Source organism: Pantherophis guttatus, chromosome 2 (assembly GCF_059756535.1).
Source record: "Pantherophis guttatus breed Tessera chromosome 2, ASM5975653v1, whole genome shotgun sequence".
Classification (NCBI taxonomy): domain Eukaryota; kingdom Metazoa; phylum Chordata; class Lepidosauria; order Squamata; family Colubridae; genus Pantherophis; species Pantherophis guttatus.
Window position 1 is genome coordinate 136,935,957 of NC_142064.1, and position 26,520 is coordinate 136,962,476.

Genomic DNA, 26,520 nt, shown 5'->3' on the forward strand with positions numbered 1-26,520 from the left:
GACCATGCTTAGTTTCAGTGAAATGTTGGCCTTATATGCCCTTGGGCCCAAAATCTGAGAAGCTGCTTGGAAACTTGGTTAGGCGGATCCTCTGCGCCCAGCGCTAATAATGCATGCATGGGCTACTTCCTGCTGCTCTTCTGTTCACAGGCTCCACCCCGCTTGACCTCTTTAAATTCTACGTTGAAGATCTGAAGGCCCGGTTCCATGATGAAAAAAAGATCATCAAAGATATTCTCAAGGTGTGGCTAGAAGGTTAACAACAGAATATGGGCTAGAAATACTTTTGGGAAGCTATTTCCATTGAGGGAATTATGTCTCCCTCTGTGATTCCAGTTAGCTGGGGCCCTTTTTAGGCAACACCATCATCAGTTTTAGGACAACCATAAGACAGTCCCTTTGAAGCATCCTTCTTTGTACAGGGCAGAGGTCTGTCACGTTCTGATGCTTGTATTTGCTTTAAAATGAAAGCAGGCAAGGGGAACGAGCTGATCTGCAATTCCAACCACTACCTGATCCAGAGAAAAAATCTTTTCAGAAAACCCTTAAAAAAATTGAAGTCTATAGTGGATTTACTTTAGTATTCTTTGATTCCTAATGTTTTAGAAGTAAACACCAGGGCTCTGAGGGAAGGAAAGTTTAACCATGGTCTTTTCACGCCTCTCTCCTTTTCCCTTTCTTTTCTCCTTGGTAGGACCGGAGCTTCAGTGTGGAAGTAAATACAACCTTTGAGGACTTTGCTCATGTCATCAGTTTTGACAAACGTGCTGCCACACTGGATGCTGGCAACATAAAGTTAACTTTCAACAGTGTGAGTGGGGCAGGGTGGGATCCTATGCTTCTTCAGCTTGGTAACTATCCCCTGTTATGTCTCAAAGGTGGTTTTTCAAGAGGCAACTGGACTTCCTTGTTTTTCTTCAAAGACGTTTCGCTTCTGGAGAAGCTTCTTGGAGGAGAAGCGAAACGTCTTCAAAGAAAAACAAGGAAGTCCAGTTGCCTCTTGAAAAAGCCCTTTTGGGATAACCGTGACCTGGGTGACTGAGAATCTCCATAGACATATGATATCCCCTATCATATTGAAATAAATGTATGTTTGTTGGGAGCGTCTCTCTTCTCTGTCTAATAATGCTGGGGCTAATAATGCTGCCAGTGTGGCAGCTGGGCATTAGGGGGTCAGTCCAGTTGGAAGAAAGGTCATCTTTACAAGTAAGCGAGCTGCAGACAGAAAAGGTGATGGCTGCTTTTGCAAAAGTTGGTCAGGCAAATCTAGGAAGGGGCAGGTTTATGAACGAGAGCCAGTTTGGTGTAGTAGTGCCTAAGACACCAGGCTAGAAACCAGGAGACACTGAGTTCTAGTCCCACCTTAGTGATGAAAACCAGCTGGGTGACCTTGGGCCAGTCATTCATTCTCCGCTTAACTCACCTCACAGGGTTGTTGTTGTGGGGAAAATAGGAGGAGGAAGGTGTGTCGGATCTGTTCACTACATTGCATCATTTGTAAAATTAATAAAAGCTGGGATATAAATAAATAAAACGAAGAGGCAGTTAAACCACTGAGGAGATATTTTAGTGATAGGAATGTTCTGTGGTGATTGTTCTCTGCCTTCCCACCCCACCCCCACCCCCCAGCTGCTGGAAAAGGCTGAGGCACGGGAGCGTGAACGGGAAAAGGAGGAAACCCGGAAGATGAGGCGGAAGGAGGCCGCCTTCAAGAGTATGTTGCGTCAGGCAGCTCCTCCCCTGGAGCCCAATACCCCCTGGGATGAGGTGAGATCTTCTGCTCCTTGCAGGGCAGGTTTTCCAGTCGAGTGTCAAATGGATGCTAAAGGAAGAGGATGGCAGATTACATCTAGATAATAATAGAACAATCGGTCCAACTGTTGAGTGTATCTTTTGGCATTGGACATGTGCATTTCCCACCCTTGGAGAAACCCACCCCTCTGCTTCTGAATGCCTCCTTAGTGGAGGAAGGCCAGCCTAAGAAGGAAAGATTCCTACAAGGATGCACTTGGAAGCCTTATTTTTGGAGCAGGTTGATCTATAACTTTGTCTCAAAACAATGGATGCTTCTGTCCAAACCAACTTAAGAGAAATTGGAAATCTCCTCCCACGGTTGAGTGAGAAAGTAGCAAAACAGTGGCTTAGGCCCAAAGGCGTCAACTTTTTTTGCCATGGGCTCAAAGAAATTTTAACTTCTTCTAGCAGCATCCGAGCTCTGTCACCAATTAGTTATCCCTTGAAATGTTTGTGTCTGAATACAGTGGTGGGGTCTCCTGCCATCAGTAAGATTGGAAATCCCATGAACACCCCCCCCCCCAACAAAAAAAAATCTTGCATATTCCAGGAAAGGATGTGATATGTGCTTCTTATTCTTGGCCAGGTCAGAGAGCGGTTTGTCAACAATATTGCCTTTGAGCAGATCACACTTGAATCAGAACGGATCCGCCTCTTTCGTGAATTCCTGCAGTTGCTGGAGGTGAGCAGCACCTGTTTGGGCCTGGCGGAGCAGTTGAATCCCAGCCAGGGATCTGCTTGAAACCCCATGGGACCAGTAAGTAGAGTTGCGCTGAAGGAGGATAGAGAAGACAGTTTGCGATGGTGGCTGTAGCTCTGGTGTAGGATGAGGGTGGAGGTTCGTTCTCTGAGCTTGTGGGTTGGATTCCAAACGTTTCGTTACCAGGCTAGGTCACATCTTCAGCAGAGTTTAGGGGAAGAGAAGACAGTGGCTGGGAAGGCCACGTTCCAAAGGGGCCCAAGTAACCCAGCCCTCCTTTTTCCCCAGAGTGAGTGCCAGCATTTCCACACCAAGGCCAAGAAGCATGCCAAGAAGCCAAAGAAACACCATCGCAAGCACTCTGCCTCGGTGAGATTTGGGGAGGACAGACTCAATGGAGTGCGCAAATACAAAAATGTTGGCCAAGGGCATCTGGATTCTCCTGGAATCCAGATGTCATCTCTTGAACTAAGCCACTGTCAGGCTCAATCCCAGAGACGAGAGCAAAATCCAATCAAGCCCAGTCCTTAATTTGCTTACACCAAATCTTGCCAAACTAAACCCTGACAGAATCTTGCCGAACTAAAGCAGTAACTTCTATGCTACTAGATATATCCCGAGAGCTTCTAGGCCAGGGTCTGTGAGGAACCTCTTCCCTCCCTCCAGTTTAGGACTGCACAGTCTCTTAATCCAGGCCTCTCTCTGGGAAAGCTCTTGAGTTGGCCAGATCCTTGCCCCTCTGTTGCTGCAGGTGCACATTTCCATCACATCCACTTGGAATTTGAAGCACCTTGTCTCAGATGCAAGTCAGGCTCATTTAGAGCGTTTTGAAAGTATCTTGAACCGGAAACAGCTCTGCTCCAAGTGAGATGCAGTCTATTGTGAGCTTGAAGCACTTCTGAAATGCTCAAAACAACCTATTTCATATGCAAAAAGGGGCATTTTGCACTTTGAGCTTTTCAGTTTTGGGAATGGCATTTCAGTTTCAATTGGAAACTACATTTATTCCTACCCCCTTCCCCCAAAGCTTTCTCTTCCAGCCTGTTCACCACTGTTAAGCCAGATGACCCCTCTGCGCCAGAAAAACTCAAAGGCGGGTGGGTGGGGTGGGAATGCAGTAGGATAAGGGGCTAGAAGCCAGAGGTGCCACCTTAGACCTCAGGAGGGCTCATCTCTTACTTGGCAAGGGTTGGTAAGCTTGATCAGGACCTGTTTAGCTTTAAATTAAGGCACCTTGACTGGGGACTTACAAAGAGTTGGAGGAAATTAGCTTTAGAAAAAGCTGTTCTAATGAGAAGGTTGCCTGGTGTGGGGGTGATTTCTGCAAGCTAGCTATTGTTGTACAGGATGGATGATAAGTTGGTTCAAGATCTAGGATTGTGCTGCTTAGTAACTTAAAAATGCAGCAGCTTGGCCTGATCCTTTCCTGCTCCTCTTCCTCCTTGATACCTTTGATCTTCACTTTGGCTTATTTCTTCTTCCACTCTTCCTCTGGCAGAGGCTGTCTGGTGAGTCCTTCTTTTTCTCCTGCAGGGCTCAGAATCCGGTTCAGATCATCCCCACCGAGCAGCCAAGCGCAAGAAACGAAACCACTCAGAATCCGCAGGTTCAGGGGCCTCGTCTTCCCCTGACTCAGGTAAGGCTTGGAGTGGATGAGAAACTGCCTAGCTCCATAGAAAAGAAGTCCTTATGGGAAACTTAGGCAGCAGTCTTTGTATTTGGAAAAAAACATGTAAATCCTATAAAACAAATCCATAGGCATCGGCTTGTTTAGGACAGGCAACGTTATTGTTGCTAGCGGTTGCATTTTCTGTTTTTGAAGTATACATTTTTCAGCCTTCAAGGGGCACAGCACCATGTTGTGGATGAAGAGAAAATTTACTCAGGGAGTAAATTTTGGGGATGTGTTTTCACATTTTGCACAACACTTGCTGAAAGTTAAGACATGAAGGGGCATGACAGGCTTAGGAAAGTTGTCTGTGGCTCCTGTCGTTTTTGTCCAAATGACAAAAGCTTTGTGGTGTCAGACTGTAAGCTCTATCCGTTTGGAACATCTGCACAATGTCAAGATGATGTTCAAATGGGACAGCAGGGCCCACAACACATTATTTTCATCAGGTTCTCCCATTTGACAACCACCCCACCCCAGGCAACACTACTGGAGTCACATACCTATTTTAACTTGTTTTAAAACTCACAAAAAATGATGGGCTGAAATCCTTTTCACCAATACAAGTTTCAATACATGTTCTTTGGCGGCTCTTGGCACTCTAAAAATGAGGAAACTCCCACAGCATGCAAACTGCTCTTCCTTAATTTGATTGGAAAAATCCGTTGATAGGTAGCATCTGCATCACCCCATCCCCCAATATTCGGCCACCTTCCCAGAACGTCTGTGTGATCCTTGGCCTGCTGCCGTGAAATCACTGCTGGGAGTTGGCTGAGGTCATCCCAGGGGAAGGCTGGGACGGCCCATCTCCCCGTCTGCACACAACTTCCTGTTTTCCTGCAGAGCACAGCCCCAGGCGTGCCAAGAGGCCGAAGAAGAAGAGCAAGAAGAAACGGCACAAGTCGGTGAGTAGGCGGTGACAGCAGAAGGGAGGCAAGAGGAGAGACCCAGATGGAAAAGGACCAATTGCATAAAACCAAGCTCCTTGGAAAAAAGGAGTCGTTCTCCTGGCAGCTCCCTCCACATGGGTCTCGACCCACAGAGTAGGAGCAGGTAACACTATCTGGGGATTCAAGGGAGCAGCCAGGATTGAAGGTACACATGTTCTGAGGCACCGCCAAACCCACCTGGCAGAGTTTGGTACTTTGCAACTGTTTTATCGCAACATGTGCATTGCTGGTTTACAATCTTTGGGGCTCACTTGCCTTCCTTGGTTGTGCTAGCCTTCTGTCACCAAATGGGCCGGTCACCCAGGCCCTCTCCTCCCAGGCCCCTCCCACCCCGCAAACCGTTTCTTTTACAGAACAGCCCTGAAAGCGAAGCTGAGCACAAGAAGGAGCCAAGCCGGGCGGAAGAGTGGGAGCGAGGGAAGGCGCCTCTGCGACCTGAGGGGAGGGGCCACTCCCCTCCCCGGGGCACTCGGAGGGAGCGGGTGAGACTTTGGGAGGGGTGGGGGGGGCACAAGCAGAATCCCAGCCCAGGAATGGCTTCTCCTAACCCAGAGGTGTGGGGAACTATAGCGCCTTTATGACTCGTGCACTTCAACTCCCAGAATTCCTGAGCTAGCATGGAATTCTGGGAGTTGAAGTCCACAAGTCATAAAAGGACCATAGTTCCCCAGCCCTGTCTTAACCCTTTTGGGTGGGGAATTGAAGACCACAAATAGGTGGGGCGATTAGGGCGGAATTTGGGGAGAGATATGGCTACAATATTTTTTTTAAATATAGTGATATGTCTGTTTTAGGAGATTTCATCCTCAAAATGGCAAGAACTGCTCTCTGTTTTCAGCAGTCTCGATCTCTTGGGGCTCTAGGGGCCATATAAAGGGAATTGCTCATCCCTGCTTTAGGACATGGAGGATGGAGGAAGATAGAAAAAAAGGAAGGCTTGGAGGGAAGGCTGGATGAGGGGTTCTTACCTGCCTTCTTTCTGCTGTCAGAGTGGTTGGGACACCTCAGAGAGCGAGGAGCTGAGCGAAGGGGAGCTGGAACGTCGGCGGCGGACTCTGCTGCAGCAACTGGGTGACCAGTAATTGACCCCTGCCTCTTTTGAGGCACCCCCAACACCGTTGTATGAAAAGCATTCAGTCCTTGTTCCTGTGGCAACTCTGCCTTGTTTTAGCCTTGGTGGCATCCAAGCCAAGTGTATGCACTGCTCTTGCTGGACCCCGCACGTTGGGTCACAGTCTTCTTCATTACGTTCACCTGCTTCTAAGATGGGAGCGGCTGCTCCTGCCCGTTGGCAGCAGTCATCTCCAGTGACACCACCAGTCTACATCAAGCATCAGGACAGGGAGGAAAGTTCAGGTGTCCCTTGTGGATCTGGAGGGCATCACCAAAATTGAAACCCAGCTCTTGGATCATCCAGCAGAGGATTGGGGGAATTGCATCTGAGCACCAGAATGAATGATGTCTGTCTCCACTCAGACTTCACCAGGGCCACACTATCCCAGAGCCTCCTTTGGCCTAGATGCAAAATGGCGGCAGGAAACAGCTGAGATACAGCATCAGTCTTGTCAAATCTGGAGACAAGAATGGGCTACATGATCTTCTGGAAGGTTATCACTGTGACTGGATCCTTTTCCCTGGTTGCAGTATCCCCTTGTGAGTTAAGGGTTTAATGGAATTTTTAAAACAATATTTATAATAAATCTGGACTGAAAATACCAATCTATGGCCTCCTGTAGAAAATTAGTTTATATTGGTTCCAAATGATTTTAGGGAAAAAAAAACTTCAAAGGAGTATTTTCATAACCTATTGGACTGGATCTATGTTTGCCTCTATAATCCCCAAAAATAACAGAGGACTTGAAGGTATGCTGGCAGGTATAGATCTAAAAAAGGGAAGAGAGGATATGCAAATATCCTAAGTTCGTACGTGTGGCAAAGTAGCCATGCTGGGTGTATATAAAGTGAGTATGAGATTCATCCATAATAATTGTGTGAATAAACAAGCTACAAATGCTGATCAGATTGCTGATTTCCACATTTTTAACTGATGGATGCCATACTTCCGTATTTATAACCTTGTACTAGAATTTATTACATGCACATAGATTATTTCCACAACTTGTTCCTGAAGATTTCTTTTTTATAAACCAGCTTTTTCTCAAAAGTTGACCTCCCAATTGACTAGATTATGGCTGCCATCTCTGGTTCGGAGAAGGTGATCTTAAGTAAAAGTGACATAGTTTAGAGAATTTCAGAGCTGTTTTCAAAGTATACTTAGGAATCCCAAGAAATTCAAAACATATTCAGAGATGGGGGGACTGGTGTTGGGGGCTGGGTCTGACACTTTTAGTAGCTTTCTCAAGGCAAAGAGACATGTTCCATTCAGCATCTCTCAAATGAGCAACTGTAAGTTGGGAGGAGGGGGAGAATCGCACAACCCAGGGAGGTGAAAAGACACATTCATTGGCAATAAATGCAAAGGTGTATAGCCTTTGGTTCTGTTTTATTTTTCCCCCCTTCTCCCATTAGTAGAAATTCTGTACAGTTCAAGAGGAAGGAAGGCATTGGCTTACAGTATAATCAATAATAATTTTCACATGTACAAAAAAGTTACATCTAGCTACACAGGAGGACTATGCTGAAGTGATTATGCTGTAAACTGTCCAGAAGTAACACCAAGAATACTCTGCCTGCTTGGGAATTAGCATTGCCATGAACAGGGTCAGAAACCTCTTGAGAGAAAGCTGAGTGGAGAATTGGTCCCATTTGGTATATTGGAGGAGAATATTAGTGTTTGCTTCAGAAATCGAAGTGGCTACAACCCTAACGTTCTCCCTTGGTTTTCTATATAGCATTGAAATAAGTGTCAAATTCATTCTTATTTCTAAGGGTGCTTTCACATTTGAAATTTTTCATGAGTGTTTTCATTTTACGAGCTGGATCTTAAGTTCCCATCCTGGAAAAGGCAAACATTCTGAATGGCACAATGTCTTTTGTCCTTTGGCTGTACTGCAGCAGGAAGGTTTGATGTCTGGCCCTTGTGCCAGACGAAAAGCAAACTAGCCACTACAAACCTTTACAATGCTACTTGCAATTTGCTCCTGCCCTTTGTCCAAGGGCTCAAGAGTAAGAGAATCTTTCTTAAGCTTGAGGGTTGCATTACTCACTTTCTGGCCTTTACCAAGACATTACCTAGCAATCGTTCAAGTTCAGTGTTTTTGGCACACATTCAGAAGCTTGCCTAATTGTGGTTCCTCACTATCTCGCCATTGTTTTAACTTACTCTTCTCAAGTCATTCCTGTACGCTATTGCCCTGTCTCAATCACATACAGTACATACATCTGTTTGTACTTCAATTCTTTTCATTGCCTGGTCTTGGATGAAATGTGGGCATCTGAGACAACATTTTATTAGTTACAAGGCTTGATTAAGTGATTATAAATATAGAGCCATGAACTCTCGAAGCACAAAATGAAACATCTTGATGATAACTGGGAACAGCATTCTGTGTTTTTAACCAGTAAGCCAAGTCTCAATGTAGTTTGCTTAGTGGAGCAGGGGTACAACTACATAGAAACCACTAAAGTTCGGACAAGGAGCTATCCATTCTGTATTTATCACATCAACAAGAACAGGTGGAAATGGGATAGCTAGTTCCCTTGGCATGTTTATTTTCCTCTTTGTAACAAAGACACACACAGAAGAGAACCAGAGGGGCCAGGGATAGACTTACACATTAATCAAAGGATAATCATCACTTTAGGGGTTTGGATACATGCCCCCTTCTTTAAGCAAGTAAGTGTGACTGATTTCAGTGAAGGTGTCCCTAAGCCAGTGGTTTTCATATGTATAAACACGGTAGTGGATGAAGAGGTAAGGATATTTTATCAATAGTGATGCTAATTAAAATTTGCCAGGTTTAAGAGGCAGATGACATCTTTGATTGAGAGAAGCCAAAGAGATTTATAACGTAGCATAACCTTCTCCCTGCCCTGCCCCACCCCGAAGCAGAGATGGTCGATTCGTATGTGGCTGGTGGGAGATATTGTTAATTCCCCCCTTCCCACCAGCAAACAATACTAGAATTTTGAATACTGTGTTTAATGTTAGAAGAGTTTGCTCAAATGAATTTTTATATTAAGGGGCCAGAAATAAAAGGCACCACCCCTTTTCCATATACTGTCACAGAAGGAATGGAATGAGGAAGTCTTAACAGGAAGGGGAGGAAGGGAGGAAGGATCAAGAGTTCTAGTCCATAAAGTGCCAACACTATATGATCCATTCACCTTTGTTGTGTCCTGTTCTAAACCTGGGGTGGGGAGTCTGAATATCACGCTAAGGCTACAGTCCTGTGCCTCCCACTAAGTGGCTTTCCCTATGCAGACAAGTATCATAAAGTCAGACCATTGGCCTATCATTCAGCAGCACAGTTTTTGCAGCAGCTCTCCAGGTATATCACAGGAAAAGTGATTTCTCCCAGCTGTCTGAGATCACTCTAAAACTAGAATTTTCACTGATGCAAACCATGCACTTGGCACAGCCATTGATTTCCCTTGAAATTCAAAGCCATCTCCTAAACCACAGGCCTTACGAGCAAAATTCAGATCCATAAGCAGAAATCTTATCAAGCATGCTAAACCTACCACCTTTTTTCTGGCATTGTGGCCCTGAGAGCTGCATTCAGGAGATGGATGAGGGCCATATCTAGACAACTATATCTACCTCTCTGCACTTTACCATGAAGCCTCCCTTCTCAGCAATCTCGATGGGACTGAAATTGCTGAGGAGTTCAGAAGTTCTCTACTTCCTGGAAAAGAGTACAACCCATGTCCCTGATGTTCCTAGCAGACCTAGCAACCACGGAACAGAGGACTCTGAAGAATAAGCAGCTGTTACAACGTAAGAAAGAAAGGCAGGCTCAAGGGGAAGCTGGCTGTATTCATAGAGGGCTGCACCAAAGGCCCTAGAGGGGCCAATGGAGCCAAACTTCCATTTTCTGCATAAGGCACTGGATTGGTTGCAGGAACCACTGTAATTCTTTGGCACAGTTTAATACAGGGACTTTATACAAAGGATACTTTTGGCAAATTAAATGCTCTAAAGCTTCAGGTGTGCCTGATCCAAGAGATCTTTTGTGTAATTGACCAGGACATCACAGCTGTTTAATAACCCCAATTATCTTCCTGTCTTATGTGGGCAATTTCATATTGGGGCAATCTGTTAGGCAAATACTCTTCCGTGAAGTTAAAATCATAGTTCATAAACGTCCATAAGACAAGCGTAGTAAGTGATCCCTCTAGATTAAGGCTTCAGAAGAAGAGACAGCTTCATAATACTAGAGTGGAGACAATTTCATCAAAAGATCTATTTGGTGAATTAAACTCTGTATCAACTTTGCCAACTTTATAGTCTCCAAATAAATTAGCCATGCTGACTCCATCAAAAAGGGAAGTCCCACATGCCTGGATGCAGGGGTGAAATCCAATTATTTTCCCCTACCGGTTCTGTGGGCGTGGCTTGGCGGGCTTGGCAGGGGAAGGATATTGCAAAATCTCCATTCCCACCCCACTCTGGGGCCAGCCAGAGGTGGTATTTGCCGGTTCTCCAAACTACTCAAAATTTCCGCTACCGGTTCTCCAGAACCTGTTAGAACCTACTGGATCTCACCCCTGCCTGGATGGTACCAAGTTGAAGAAGACTGATCTACTGAAGCATCTTTAGCTTTATTGATTTCCTAGCTGCAAAAAGTGCTGTAAAACAAAAGGAGTCAAGTTGGTTCTCTGAATTAAAAACAGTTGAAGAACCTAACCATTGTCAAGTGGCTTTATCCTAAACTGTTCATACCTCAAAATCTTTGGTCAGAAGTTATCAGGCAAGTTAAGAGAAGTTAAAGCAAGACCTGATTATCTCAAAACATCCAGGCTGAAACAACAAGCCTTGTTTCAAACATCAGCACAACAATTATTGCAAATGCATGTTGAGTTAGAGACGGTTCCAACCTAGACAACCTTAAAGGAACAGGTGTGGGTGAGATAAATGAGTTCTATTTCTTGGCTCACATAATATTCATAAACAACTTAGTTCAAGATCCAATGGCTATATTTGCATAAATTGCTAAGTATGGTTGGCCTTCATGTCAATTATGGTTTGTTTGTGGTTTAGTAAGCTAGTAATCTTATCCCATAGTGTCTGGTTCAACATATTATGAAAACCCAGAAATTGTTTACTTCAGTAACCAGGTTGAATCAATCCAGCCATGAGGTAATATTTATAGATAAGTTCTTCAGTGCAGGATCTCCTGAAACTATGAGGAATTCCATTTTAAAAAGGCTTACTCCAAAGTAGTTCAGGGAATTCTGCCCATTTCTTCTTCTTCTTGATGATGATAGGAAATCATGCCATTTATCCTTCATCAATGAATTAAAAAGCAGTCCCCATCTCATTCATGAATTAAAATGACTTGGTCAAATTCATCAAGAATAACCTTCATGCATAACTTAATTTCTACTTATTTTGAAAGCTTCAATAAGCATAATAGGCAGTGCTACATTTTGTTTGGTCCACCAAGTATAAAAAAAAAAAAAACTGAGTAGAACATGCCACATACAAATAGGAAGCAGATTTTCATCCTTTCGAAAAATAGCAAGAGTTTCTTTAAAAAAAATGAGATAGTCTGTAACCTACCCAGGATTTTTCAAGGGTTGGCTAGCCACTATCACTTTTCCCTGCTGTATCAACACAGTTACTTTTGTGCAGTTAAGACATGAGACTTTGGTCTTATTTTTTTTCCCTTTGGAAGAAAGTTTCCAGTGGTTTTCCAAGGCCACCAAGGCCTAGCTTTCAAACTCCCGAGTCAGCTCTCACAGCCTGTTCTAAGAAAACCACACAATTGCAAAAGACTGCTCCTGAACAACAACAACAACAACAACAACAACAACAAAAGCTTTTCCACAAGACCTGATCTGTATACAAAGGCCTACTACCAGAGACTGATTTTTCCCTGTTGCAATACATCAGGGCCTAGCAACGATAGTGCTCATTGTCTCCATCCATTAAAGACAAGTTGAATGGTCAAAGTGCAATTCTGGTTTGGATGCTTGAGGCTTGAGGCGCTCGAGGAGGGTGCCAGCCTCCTGCTACCCAGGGCCCTTCTCAAAAGCCAGAACAGTCTCATCTGTCCAAGTTGACTTACTGATGGGCTGCAGGAGCAAGGGACCGGTAGGAAGGAACATGTTATGTACAGATTAAAAAAATACATCTTAAATTATAAAAGAGTAAGAATAATACTGTTGCGGGAAGGCACTTTTTAAATGTCCCTTGGATCCTTCAGTTGAAAGTCTTTGAAAGAACGGAAGTTGCTTCTTTGGCAAAAAAGAACAAGGTCGGGCCCACCGGAGTGCAGCATTCGCCAGTTGGAAAGGCAGGGCATGTAAGAATCTACAGGAGAAAGGAAAATGTTGTCAGAAAGGAAGCAGGGCATCCCCAGGGAGTCCACGAAAGAGGGATAGCTAGGGATGCTGTTAAGATATTTAAATTTAGTAGCTGGAACAATGGGGTTGTATAATGAACCAAATATATTATACAGTTAGAGTTGATTGGAGAGCGTTGGCCCTTGTGTGAGGCAATCTGCACTGTGTTGGGTTGCTATGGGTGGTGGTGGGGAGTTTCCTTCCCCCCCCACACACCTTTTTTCTTCTGTGTGCCCTGTGTGCTCTGAGATTTACCTCATGATGCCCGTTTGCCTATTTTGTTTGATATGTGTGTGTGTCTGTGTGTATCTATATATCTATAGTATCTATCTACATCTACATCTACATCATCTATATATCTATATCTATATCTATCTATCATCTATCATCTATCAATCTTCTATCTATCTATCCATCTATCTATCTATCTATCTATAATCTATCTATCATCTATCATATATCTATCATCTATCAGTCTGTCTGTCTGTCTGTCTGTCTGTCTATCTATCTATCTATCTATCTATCTATCTATCTATCTATCTATCTATCATCTATCTAAAACTACCGTGTTTCCCCAAAAATAAGACCCTGTCTTAAATTTTTTCGAACCCTGAAATAAGCACTTGGCCTTATTTTCGGGGAGGTCTTATTATTTTGGGGTGCATGGAGGAAACCAGAGGAAATGGCAGGGACCAGCTGCACATGTGTTTAAATATTTTTGGGGAGGGCTTATTATCAGGGGATGTCTTATTTTAGGGGAAACAGGGTACAAGTTCATGTCAGCGTCCCTGACTTCCATTTGGACACCTGCTGCGCAATTCCCTGACAGATGCTCTGAAATGAGTTCATTTTGCTGCCAGATGAGGTGGAAGAAGGCAGATGACAAAGCCACTATTTGTGTCCCTGGAGGACTTTTCACAACCCATCAAGTCTACACCCTTCTAGCCCCTAATGAAGCATTTTGCAATACAACATTTTCCCCTTAGAGGGGCTTTCCTTTGTCTATAAAAAGGACTTCCACCTTCCTCCAGCAGAAAGAGTTGGTGGTTAGCAAAACATCAGTTGGGGATAAACAACTGCCAAGGCTACTTATTCACTTTGGTGCCCAAGTGCAAATCTTTGGTTGTTGGTACCCCATGTAGGCAGCAAAGCCAAAATTAGGCTCCAGGATTCCAGAGAACTGTGTTTTCTTACTCCTGTAGATGAATTGAGGGGGAACTAGAGGCAAATGGTTCTTGCTGCTATGGAAACAATTAGAACAAAAATTTTTAGACAATTCTTTAAACAAAGAGCAAGGCAACAGGAAAGAGAAGGGAAGCTATTTTCTATCCATGCAAGACAATTTAGGAGTACATAAAGATTGGAAAAATACTGCCCATTTAGCCTTATGGGAGCCCTGGTGGCACAGTGGTTAGAATGCAGTACTGCAGGCAAACTCTGCCCATAGCTTAGAGTTTGATCCTGATCAGCTCAAGGTTGACTCAGCCTTCTATCCTTCCGAGGTCGGTAAAATGAGGACCCAGATTGTGGGGGGCAATAAAGCACTATGAAGTGGTATATAAATCTAAGTGCAACTGCTAGAGGCTAGTGCCTCTTGCTGGATTGTGACAATTTGAAAAGTACCTGAAAAGTCATTCAGAATTATCTCCCCTCCTGCAGCAGACACTGAAGTAGAAAGAGGCCCATTTGCATAAGGCCAGGTCCTAAACTGTGTGGCTAAATCTGAAATGCAGATGTTTTCCTAGCTGTTCATAAAAATCATATTGCATGCTGCTTAGTAGAAATGCAAGCCTAGTTCACTAGCCCAGGCTATCATCTCAAAATGAGGAAGGCCTTTCCAATCAGCTATGACCTGGAATTTCCATTTCCCACTTTTGAATGAAACACTAGTATGCTTAACTTTCTGCCCACTTTGCATAGTCTATCCTTTTATGGAAAAAGACAAAGTTCTGAAAAGGTTCCTTCAGAAACTAGAAACATTTTTCTGCTTCTTTTGACTCAAAAACAGGCTCAGCCAAAAGATGACTCAACAGGTGGTCTGGAAGATCTATGGATACTTTAACTACACAAGTCATCAGCCAGGGCATGCATCTTTCCAGTTTCTGCTCCTCTTTCTCCAAAACACGTACGTAGATTACAATTCATTTCTCAATTTTCTGGGAGTGAACTGCCCTGACTCAAAGGGAATAATTTAGACATGACTAAAATTGCTTTCCTTCTCTTTTTTCCATTCAAGACAACCTTGGGAGCTGGATGATTGAAAAGGGAAAGAAAATGTTTCTCTCCTCCAAAAGGGTATTGGATTTGTGTATTTCTGTATTTCTATGGAGGGTGTCAAAAACCAGAGCTTTTCATCCCTTCTCTGCCACCTGATTCACCTTGAACTAATCTGTTCCTTTGGCTAGGAACACTTAATTATATAGTTGCATCAAGAAGAAATAGGAGATTAACTGTGGCGTCCTTGGTGCTCTTTGAGCTTGGTGAGTGATATGAGTTTAAACCTAATTAAGCCTAATTTCAGATTATTACAATCCAGCAAATAGCAATACAATAGCAATAGTACTTATACAGGTAGTCCTCGACTTACAACAGTTTGTTTAGTGCCTGTACAAAGTTACAAAGGCACTGAAAAATGTGACTTATGACCATTTTTCATAGTTACGGCCTTGGAAGTATTCCCGTGATCATCTGATCAAAATTCAGACGCTTGACAACTGGTTCATATTAATGACCATAGCTGTGTCCCAAGGTCATGTGATCACCTTTTGTGACCTTCTGATAAGCAAAGTCAATGGGGAGGCCAGATTCACTTTACAACCGGGTTACTAGCTGTTCAACTGCTGTGATCCACTTAACAATTGTGGCACGAAAAATCGTAAAATGGAGCAAAATTCACATAATGAAATGTCTCACTTAACAACATAAATTTCGGACTCAATTGTGGTTGTAAATCAAGGACTACCTGTATATTGCCCCATATTGCTTTTTAGCATTCTCTGGGTGGTTTACAATGTCTGCATCATACAGGAATAGCAGCATCCAGGACTCAGGCAAAGGCCAGTTTCCCAATGGCAAAACTAAAAACTAGAAAGTCACAGCCAATGCTTCAACTTAGTCACCAAAGCACACTCTTTTTCTTCACCCCAGGATGTTTAGGTGAGTACTTAAAGCATACAGACCCCACATCTATAGTCTAAACTGATGCAGTCTAACTTTAGCAAAACAATGTGCCACTTGCACACTTTGGCCTCCAGCAGAAGACCAGCAAAATCTGATACTGGGGACAGGATTGTGATGGTTTTCTTGACTGTGCACTAAGCAGATACCATTGCCATCCCCAACGAGTGTTTCAGCAGCATCAATGCACCGGCTACCAACCCCAACCCCATCCCCCTAAATCAAGGGTGGATTTAGTAAGCTAGTATACTGTATTAGTGTGATAAGGTGGATCCTGGGAACGGAAGACAGACTGAAACATGCAATCAGGAGAGGATATCCGTGATAATTTTGTCATGCCAACCATGCAAGGATAAGAAAAACAGGTTGAGTCAATGCAGGGATTCTCAACAGTGAAGGGCAAGGGGGCATCAACATTTTTTAGGAGGGCTCAGTGGTTCTTTTTAAAGTTGTTATTATTTAGCATTTTCTTTTGAAAATACCAGAAAGTTAGCAGGGGGGAAAAAAATTAAAAATGAGTATTTATGAAAAACAATGCTTTGGTCTGAGCCAATGCCTAAGGGAAAATGGAATGTTTTTTTAGAAGGGATTTGGGGGACGGAACACAGGGATTCTGGCAAGGCCATTATGCGGGGAGATGGTCAAGCCAACCCTGCTGAAGCCCCCCCACCTCTTTTGTTCAACCTCTGCCATCGAAGGCAGAACAGTCCCCAAGGATATCAGCTGCTGTTGGGATTTCTAAGCAACGCTGCCAATTACACAGGACGATTCTGTTCCTGCACCGGGGGGTGGGGGGGGTGGGGGGGTGGGGGGAGAGCAGGAGCAGATCGAGGAGAAGGAGTTGAGAAGCCCTGAGCTCATGGGAGAAGGTGGGAAGGCATGCGAGAAGGAATTCTCGTGGGTCCGTGGCAGAGAAGGAGTTGCATGCAGAAGAGGTGGCAACTGACGATCCAGGGTGGATACCTTTGATGGGGGAGGTGAGTGGAGCTAACAGTTGGGCTCCTCGTGGTGAGACGGCTCGCAGAAAAAGCGAGAGCCCCTCTTCGCCGTACGGGCAGTGAAGGGGACACTCTTCAATACTGTGGGATGGGAAGGGATGGATGGACAGAGACATAGAGACATCAGATTGTTCAATATGCAGTGCACAGCTTAAGATAAAACTGTGTGTAATGGCACTCAAAAGATATGCACCATGGTCCATAAGGCTACAGCCAGCAGTGAAATGTTACTGGTTCACACTGGTTCAGGCGAACCGGTAGTGATAAAAACTACCGGTTCGGGCGAACTGGTAGTAAAAAAAAGCTACCAGTTCCTCTGAACCGGTATTTCCAATGATCAGCTGTGCCGCACGAATTAAAATCATAGAAAGCAGGAAATCCTGCTTTCTAGTGAGTCTAAATTGCGCGTTACAGTGTTCCCCCCCTGCTGTTCTACTTCCCCTCCCAAGCCTAATTTTTTTGCGCGAAGCACGCATTTGGCACGTACTGCACGTGCACATGTATGCAGAGTCCATATGCTGCACACTGTGCACGAGCAGCGAACTGGTGGCAAACCAGGAAAGATTTCACCATTGGCTACAACCACCAACAATGATGCACCCAATGCTGGAAAGCTGGATTTCTATTCTTTACAGGGCAAGTGGCCCAAAGCCAAGACTCCATCACATCAGAGCCGGCTTGGAAGAAATCCTCTGCACAGGAAAATTGGATCATTTCACTAGCCTTTAGGTTTCCAATGAACCTAAAGGCTAGGGTGGGGGGGAAGCAATGTTTTCTCTCTGCCTTGTTTTTTTCCTGCCCTAATAAGCAGGATTATGGCTACTCAAAGCATGAAAAGACAGGCTGAGTTTAACACCTTTCAGGTGGGTGGTTAGGAGACATTCAATTTACACCATTTTATTCTCACTGTCTTTCTCTCACGCATAAACATGGATTACTCGCACCCAGGATAGGAGAGGGTGACCTTCACAATCAGGACTGCTGCCACCAGCACCTTCCTTATCCCAACTCCTGGTTTGAGAAGACTCCAAATCAGACTTTCTTAGGAGCACCTACAATGACTTGTCAGATCTGGGTGACAGCTGTCTGGCAGTTCAGATCAATCAGTCTTCTCACAACATGGGCTCATTATCTCAAGACCTAAAATTTTACTGATGTGGAAGCAGCAGAATAAGATGGGTGGTAAGAAGAGACAGCTATGGGCACCAGGGGCATCCCAGAAGGCAGGCTTTTAAGGCCACAGGCTACCAGGGATTGACAACTGACCAGGCCTTCTAGACCTCAGCTTCAAAAATCCAGGCACCCACTAGATCGGGAGTCTCCCACCTTGGCAACTTTAAGACTTTAAGACTTGTGGACTTCAACTCCCAGAATTCCTCAGCCAGCAAAGCTGCATTAGATGATGTCAGGATTTTTGCTTCTGTCTGATAGTTGGGCATATTTCTGTAGCCCAGACGTAGCAGCCCAACAACTGATTCATGGTGAGACATCTATTGATCCCCAAAGAGTAACAAAAAGTGCCAAAGGAAGCAAAATTCCTGGAACTTTACTGAAAATTTAAGCAAGGGAAGCATTTTGTCAGTCAGGGCTGGGAAAGCTGCCTGAGCAAAAATAATCTTGCCTATGAAATAGTTGCTACAGAAGCCTCAGCTATGGTTTTACTGTTCTCTCTTGGGCTTTTTGATATGATTCAATCACGCTTCAGTTCAAGACGGGTGCTTTCTGAAATACATCTTAAAACGATGTCATCCCCTATTAATCTGGGAACGGCATGATGTTGAAGCCTGATTTCCTGTGAAAGAGGGTAATGAGGATCAGAAAGGCCCTGGGCTAAGGTTAAGAGGACCCAATACCCAAATATGTTGCAAGTAGCAGATCTCCTTTTTCCTTTTCTGGCATCACAGTAAAGTTTTCCCTGGAAGAACATGAAAGCCCAGGAAATTAGAATGGTAGGATCAGGAGTTACCTGTAATGATATCCTCAATGGTCCCATCTTTGCCTTCATAAACAGGCCGGTGGTCCTTGGCTTGGCGTCGCCTCAGCTCAGCAATTAACTCTTGCTGTTGCCATTTGTTGCGCTGCAAAGACAACTGGGGATGGTCAAGGAGAAAAAAAGCAACAGACACTGCCCAGCCTGACCACTACACATCCTGCTCTGCAGTGGTGGGTTGCCCCCAGTTCGGACCGGTTTGCAAGAACCGGTAGTAAAACCGGTGGGAGGCTCCACCCGGATGTCATCATAAGTGATCTGCGCATGCGGGCACGATGCGAACCGGTAGTTAAGGTAAGTAGAACCCACCCCTGCTGCTCTGTGACCAATCCAAAAGAAGGTTGAGAAATCCAAATTGGGGTTTATCTCATGTCCATTCAACCTGGTTTCCTTTCATTCACAATACAATGCACTATATGAGTAAAATAACACGTCTAACCCAGACTGATAATATCTGTTGCAATGGCAAATACACACTAACATCAGACTAAGACTCTGCTTGAGCTCCTCCACGAGACGTTCTATCACCAAGGAAGGTTCATATCTGTCCCTGGAGTCAGAAGGTCAAGAATTTCCCTGGGAACAGATTTGTAGATAAGTAGGCAGCCCAGACTGAAATATCTATATTTGTGATTATTTCTACCCTAACATGGATAGAAAACCATGGGAAAGCTAAGATCTCTTTAACAAGGAACCAATGAACATGTCAGAATACAGAGAAGCAGAGACCTAGCCGGATGCCCATTCTAAAAGCAGGTGCAGATGGCATAGGCTGCACCTTTTCTGGTAAAGCATCCCATGCTTTGTTAGACGCCCTTCCATTCTCTAATGAGATACCATCCAAGAGTAGCAGCTAATACTCTAATGATATAATAAAATATATTACAAGCAAGTTGAAGCTCTACCAAAGCCCATGAGACATAATGATGAAACAATTCTCCTGCAAGTTGACACACACAACACACAGACAGCGGCTTCTCGAATTGTTGCCAACCACACAACATGATGTCCTGGAGCATCTCTTACCTTCTCTAGCCTCTTAGCTTCTTGGGCCAATGCCTGTTCCCTTTGGGCCTGTTCCTGCTTCTTGCGCAGTTCATTCTCTTGCTCTGCATCCTGAAAGAGAAAGAACAGTGCAAAAGTAAGGTAGAGAAGCACTGGTCAATGGCCAGGTAGGTAGAATGGATGTAAAGATGGAATCTAGGTCAACTAGACCGGTTGGTTAGTTGGTTCTCCAAGGTCTCAGACTGGACAGTTTTATTCCAGCCCAAGTGCTATCTCAGATTGTTTTATCCGGAGATGCTAAGACTGAGCCTGAGATTTTTTGTCTACAGAGCAGGTAACTTTATTCCTATTGTGTTTGTATATGTTTTCTGTTTAAAAAAAAAAACACTTTATATCTGTCTCCATATGGTTAATACCACTTATACAGGCAAATAATGGCAGCAGACAAAGAGAGTGTGGTCCAGACTTTGGAAAGCCAAGTTCCCCTATGAAATACACCTGGTAGATTTTGCCTGCACTTCAATGGGCGATTGTAGGAAAGGGTTATTCTGGCCAGGACTGATGGCAACTGTAATTCAACACATGAAGATGCCTGGATGAATAAAGCTAAGGAAATTCACAGCAGACATTTCTCTTGTTTTTTTTCTTGGAAAGCTCAGAAGACCTAATGTCTTCTTTTTTCTATTCCTTAGTAAAGAAATTATTCTTATAATTTAGCTTTGATCTATTTCCCCTATAAGGTAGACTTTTTAAAATGAATCACTGACCCCATTTCTGACAAATGCAGATCTGATTACCTAGTACAGTTGCTTTGTTGCATTTGGGATGAAGCAAGAAAGAACTTGCCATAATAAATGTATTAATGAATTTTGAAAGGGCAGGTGCCTCCCTTAAGGGCCTCAGCCTGCAGCAAAGCCTATGTAAATACATCAGGCCCCAATTCTCTGTTCCACTGGGAACCCCGCTCAGAAAAACAACTGTGAACAGCTCAAGCTGGGATATTAATACCACTGACCAACACAGGTAGTCCTCTACTTATGACCGTTCCTTAGTGGCTGCTTGAAGTTACAATGGACCCACCTGGGGGCTACTTACAACTTGGATTTGAAGTTTTAATGGTTGCCCCTCCCCTGGTCATGTAACTAAATTTTAGATGCTCAGCAACTGGGCTGCCTTTATGCCTGTTTGCAATGTCTCACGTCTTGTGATCACGTTTTACAACAGATTTGCCGAAAACAGGCATTTATTTCCAGTTTTCTGCACCCACAGCGAACCAATGGTTCATGTAACACCCATGCGGTTTGCTTAACGACTATGGTGCCTGCTTTACAACTGCCAGTGACCGAACTTTATGACCAACAGTCATTTTATGACTGTCATGACTTATAACTGTCATAAGCCAAGGACTACCCATACTTTGAAATCCAGGGCTGTAAGAGAGTAGTCTATGAGCCGGGGTGGCGCAGTGGTTAGAGTGCGGTACTGCAGGCTACTTCTGCTGATCACCATCTGCCAGCAGTTTGGCAGATCGAATCTCACCAGGCTCAAGGTTGACTCAGCCTTCCATCCTTCCGAGGTAGATAAAATGAGGACCCAGAATGTTGGGGGTAATAGGCTGACTCTGTAAACTGCTTAGAGAGGGCTGTAAAACACTGTGAAGCGGTATATAAGTCTAAGTGCTATTGCTATTGCTATGCCACTGCTAACTATAAAGACACCAGGTTATTGCACTCCCTGATTATAAGTGCTTTTTCGCTGAAAGAAACCATCTCTCTCTTTTTCCATCTGGTTGTTTCCCTGCCAGCTGGCCTACCATTCTCTTCCTCTGTCTGGACTGTGCTTGTCAGCTCTGATCCTAGATCTGTGATGGCTTCTCCCAACAATGGAAAAAAAGTCTGTAATTAACACACGTGATGGTTGCTCTGGAAGATGCTCTGGGGAGGCTAACATTTTGGAAAGCTGCTTGGCTGAGATGAGTGGCCTGGCACAGGAGATCTTCATTCAGGAGATCTTCATTCTAGCCCACACAGGAAGAACATTCTAATTCCCTTATTCACTGGCCATGCCTAGTCCCAGCCAAAGCTGCTTTCTCTAGGAGCATGTCCAGCAGAGCTTAATGATAGACATTTACGACTGGGCCAGGGGTGAGTTGCTCCCGGTTCTTGTGAACCAGTAGTAAAAGCGTCGGGAGGCTCCGCCCACCCACCTGGACGTCATCATGGACGATCTGCGCATGTGCAGAAGCTTCTGTGCATGCACAGAATTGCGCGCGCGCGCAAGCGAAGCAACCACACACGCTCCCATTGCGAACCGGTAGTAAAGGTAAGTAGAACACACCCCTGGACTGGGCTCCCAAATTCATACAAGATCAAGCATGCAGTTCTGTTGCTTCTAAAGTAGCCAGCTAGAACAGTGTTTTTCAATGTTGGCAACTAAAGTTGAAAAATACCGATCTCGAATCTCCACTTCCCAACCCTCACCTTGTAGGCTCTGATAAAACGTGCAAAGACTGGAAAGAAAACCGAGGGCGGTGTCGTCTTGGGGCTCTCGCCAAAATAGCGCACGACTGTGTTGTAGGCTTCCTGTCACAAAAGATAAGCAAGATGAACGAAACAGTAGCTTCTGCAGACCTTCAGGTTTGCTGTGGGCAGAGGCTACCAAGCGTAACTGCCAGTACTTTTAGGCTTGAGTGTCGAAACAACCATGCAGTGCATTAAGCACTGCAAACCCAGAAATCCGATCTACACAGCAGAACAGCTGTAAAGAAAAGGCATCCACTTCTCCACACAATCTTTCTGCACAAGAATATGAGCAGGAACAAGCACTCTCTGACGTCAGTCACACATCTCTGCTGTTGAATAAATATGGATTAGTCAAATCTGGCACTAAATAGATCTGCAAAATCACACACAGCAGGATGTTCATACATGGTCCAGGGTGCACTCAGTATATGGCGTTCATATACCAGCTTCATGCACTTGAATGCTTCAGCACCAGAGAGGAGCAAAGTTTTGGTTGCAAGCTCTTCTCTATTAATCCTTGTCATCCAGTTGCCCCTCCGCTCACCTCCGCTGTCTTAGCATCTTTCTGGAGTCGGTCCAACTTCCCCTCATTGGCAATCAAGAAGTTACGCAGGATACTGTGTTCATGCAAACTGCACTCCCGCCGAATCAGGTCCATTCCACGCCCCAGTTCCTTCACGTCCAGCAGCACATTCTCCAGGGACACTGCGGAGTAAGGGAAGTCACCAAGTGGGTCTCGGGACAACTTGGGTTGAAGAATTTCAAAAGAGTTTATAGGGGGCTAGGAGAGCATTTGGGTTTCTGTGCCAGAGATGGGCAGAAGATGTGTCAGGATCTATAGGCAGATCTTTGGGGAAATACAATGAAACCCCTCCATCCCCAGCCCAAATTTGATGGACATACAGAATGTTTTGAATAACTTAGTGCAACGTTCAAGCACAAGGTCAATTGTGTTCTGATACTGAAAAAAAAATCCTAGGATTAAAACGTGCTCAGAGGTACCTGGTACTTGTAGGTACAAGTCATGCCTTTAGCATTTAATTCTGGTTGATGATTCCCAGGTTTGTGTTTAAGCTGCTCTGTTGTACACTGCTACACTAATTTATTAACAATATATCCTGCTGCTCAAAGAACTGGATTCCATTATACTAGCTTTCACAAAGCCACAACTCAACATAATTTGAGAAAACTGTCTTTTAAGTATTCGGCTTAATCCTTTAGTTCTTCTACTTGGCACTTGACAATATCATTTCTTGTCCTCACCTCTTCCCATCTCCCTCTCCCTCTTCCACACTCAATATTCAATCTTCTCAAGAGCAGTGATCTTCTCTAAGGTTACTCAGCAAAGAATTCTGTCCATCAACAAATAGCCACACGCTAATGAAAAACAAGCGGTGGATTCTGTATACAGTCTGTTCCCCAATCATCTCTCACTCCAGCTTATATAAACATGGCCTCTCTCACCCTGATGCCTTCAAATGTACATTTCCCAGAACTCCCAGTTGGGGTACTGAGGCTTTCATGGGGATGCCATGGACTGGCTCCAACCACTTGCCAAATTGCACAGAAAGTTTGTCAGAAGAAGGGGGAAGGCAATTAGGAATTCCACACAAACTTTTGTTATGAACCATGTTGTGCTGGAGCCAGCTTATACTGTATCAGCTCACCAGAGCCAATTGTTAAATTTCCTGGAATTTTGCAGATCGGTTTAGAACAGAGCTGAGCTGCGGTGCCTAGCAGGTCAATCAGCTGTTTGGTGGCTAGCAATGAGCTGTGGCCATGAAGCCTAGTTGGTTGTTGTTATACATTTATCAACATGCCACTTGTTATAAACCATTCAGAGACATCAAGTAAAAAGATTGAGAAGTAAAACTTCGGATCTTAGGGGCCTCCTGAAATGAGCTGGGTTCACAAAAATTGGACACTGAAAGATCAAGCACATTGTGTAAAGCCTATATTTTCACAGCAGAGTCAGGAACCTGGTTGGTTTTGAGCCACTTATCCCAGATAGTTTATGTTAAGCAAACTCAGAAGAGAAGGCCAAAACGCTTCCTTTCAATCACTTGCACAGCAGCCCTGCGCAAGAGGTGGCCACTCTCTTGTCACTCTGTTACTCTCTCCTTTGAATTGCATCCCTTCTGTTCCAGCTGCATTAGCTGTAAAAAGGCATCTCCAACCTCACCAAAATTATTTACGTTATCAGTTTCCTAGAGCTGCAAAAGAACAGCAACAGCTTAACATGCTGCACAACAAAGTCTGGGACAGTGGCCAAGAAGGCAGCTGCCTTTATCATTGTGACAGCTTCAGATTAATTTGAATGCCGCTGCATCACTCAATAAGCTATTTGTACAGGAGGAGGGGCAGACTGCTTCTGTGTCAATTGGATCATCTGAATCCAGCAAATCAGTGGAAGCCTGTTTGAATCCTAAGAAAGAAACCCAAAGAGCTGTCTCTGTACATTAGCACAGCTGATCTCCAGGACAGAAAGCTGTGGTTTACCGCAGCCATCCTCAAGCTGATAAGAGTGGCAGCTGTCAGGAGAACCCCCTGACAGGATTGACCTGTCCCTATTCAGCAGGGGCAGGGAGATCCTTAACCCTCCAGATGTGAGTGTTGGATACCAATTGCCATCAGCTCCAGGAACACTGCAAAAAAATATTGTTGCCCAACATCTCTGGAGGGCCCCGTTCTCTAAGTTGTTAGAAGCTTAGATGTGTGGTCTCAAGTCCACTTTTTAGTCTGAGAAGCTTAGCAAAAGGAAATTCCGTTCCCAATTATATTTTATGTATTTATATACCAGCACACCTATCAGTCTGCTTAGTGCTTGCCTTGTTTCACCACTACCCTTTCTGGAAACAATCTGCATACTAAGTGAAATGCAGCAATATTTGTTTCATACATTATGCCATATATTATGTATCAGATTGCAGGTAGTTTCCCTCTACAAGTCAGATCATGTTCCTTCCAGTACTCTAAGACAAAGCCAGAAGCTTCTACATATCCAGAAAATGTTGCCTTCGAATTCCATACCATCTCCAGATAGATAGCAAAAAAAAATTGCTGATTTTTTTATATGAAGGAGAGTCTGGAAATGAAGCAACTAATGGAGTCCTCACTAAGACCGGGATGAAACAAAGATGGCATTTATGGTTGTCACGGTTGAAGGGACCATCTACCTGCTGCTGCTTTTTCCACAAAGTGCAGTTCCTGCCAGAAGGTGCTCAGCTCAGGATATTTCTCCTTCACCATCATGGCAATGAAATGTAGAAGAGTCAGCTTCCGGTCAGTTGACTTGGTGTCCAACAGCTTTCAAGATAGAAATGAGGAAGAACAGATTATCAACACATCAGCATCAGTGTGTGCAAACATTAGACCAGCAGGTAGTCTACGGTACACGCATGTGAACACAGACAATCCCATCTGTTCAGTTACATGCATGGACATTGACATGGAATGCCCTGTGGGGAAATGCATTCACTCATTAGAATTCAGAAGCACGGGTAGTGTGAAAAAGTGCACAGTGCTGTACGTTGTGATAGGACATTAATTACTAACTTCTTTCTTCTTAGGATACCTCTAACAAATCCAATTGGCTACTCTCTACAGGTATATGGATCATAACTATATGACCCTCTTCCATGACTCTTCCCTTACCAAGTCCAGACTCTGCAGCTTGAAGCCATAAACCGAGCCACGCTTGCTGCTGTTCATGTAGTTGCCAAGGGCCAGGATGATCTGTAGGGAGAGAAGAGGAGAAGTCGATCCAGGGTACAAGGAGCAAGAGAAAACTCCAGCCAGTGAAGCCCAGGGCACGAGTACCTGGGATGAATTTTCTCTGCCTCTGCAGAAACCACATTCCAAGTTACGAGTCTACAGCTCCTGAACGAATAGTAATTGAAAGTAAACCTTTCTTTGTTGTTATAGAAACGGCTAGTACATATTAAGCATGTAAAAGTACAAAGTTGAGGCTGTAATTTTATTATGTTGTTCTATTGTGCTAAAAAGAGACAGAAGTCAATGCTTTTCTTTTTCTTGTCCCCTTTACCCTACACTTTTTGCTTTCCCTCTCCTCTTTTTCCCCACTATTTTCATTTATATTTTTATACTTCGGTGAGTTTAATAAAACTGCAATTTTAAAAAAGGAAAGTAAGGCCTTTCACAGGCTCAGAGGCTCCCTTCGTTGGCTTCTTTACTTCATCTGGGTTGAATTTTAGCATCCAAAAAAGTGTATGAGGAGTAAATGGT

At 44.2% G+C, this 26,520-nt stretch overlaps 2 protein-coding genes across 19 annotated transcripts in view; one reads left to right on the forward strand and one right to left on the reverse strand.

Moving 5' to 3' along the window:
* The window catches only part of PRPF40B (pre-mRNA processing factor 40B), a 28,808-nt gene extending 21,976 nt beyond the window's left edge, over positions 1–6,832 (forward strand). For 6 of the 11 annotated variants that reach the window (XM_034412283.3, XM_034412280.3, XM_087886849.1 and 3 more), the window contains exons 19-27: positions 151–242; positions 695–811; positions 1,630–1,767; positions 2,381–2,476; positions 2,783–2,863; positions 4,028–4,130; positions 5,007–5,068; positions 5,467–5,595; positions 6,103–6,832. In XM_034412283.3, coding sequence (XP_034268174.2) covers positions 151–242; positions 695–811; positions 1,630–1,767; positions 2,381–2,476; positions 2,783–2,863; positions 4,028–4,130; positions 5,007–5,068; positions 5,467–5,595; positions 6,103–6,195 — 911 coding nt within the window. In that variant the 3' untranslated portion in view covers positions 6,196–6,832. Of the gene's footprint in view, positions 1–150; positions 243–694; positions 812–1,629; positions 1,768–2,380; positions 2,477–2,782; positions 2,864–4,027; positions 4,131–5,006; positions 5,069–5,466; positions 5,596–5,907; positions 5,929–6,102 lie in introns of those variants that run through there. The other 5 variants (XM_087886848.1, XM_087886847.1, XR_015732431.1 and 2 more) reach the window with 3 other exon arrangements.
* Positions 6,833–12,403: 5,571 nt separating this feature from the next.
* Positions 12,404–26,520, reverse strand: part of FMNL3 (formin like 3) — a 101,862-nt gene continuing 87,745 nt past the window's right edge. For 4 of the 8 annotated variants that reach the window (XM_087886846.1, XM_087886845.1, XM_087886842.1 and 1 more), the window contains 8 exons: positions 25,930–26,010; positions 25,452–25,581; positions 22,820–22,980; positions 22,234–22,335; positions 19,775–19,864; positions 18,725–18,836; positions 16,724–16,839; positions 12,404–12,551 (listed from right to left, as the gene is read on the reverse strand). In XM_087886846.1, coding sequence (XP_087742972.1) covers positions 16,748–16,839; positions 18,725–18,836; positions 19,775–19,864; positions 22,234–22,335; positions 22,820–22,980; positions 25,452–25,581; positions 25,930–26,010 — 768 coding nt within the window. In that variant the 3' untranslated portion in view covers positions 12,404–12,551; positions 16,724–16,747. The remainder of the gene's footprint in view (positions 12,552–16,723; positions 16,840–18,724; positions 18,837–19,774; positions 19,865–22,233; positions 22,336–22,819; positions 22,981–25,451; positions 25,582–25,929; positions 26,011–26,520) is intronic. The other 4 variants (XM_087886844.1, XM_087886843.1, XM_087886840.1 and 1 more) reach the window with 1 other exon arrangement.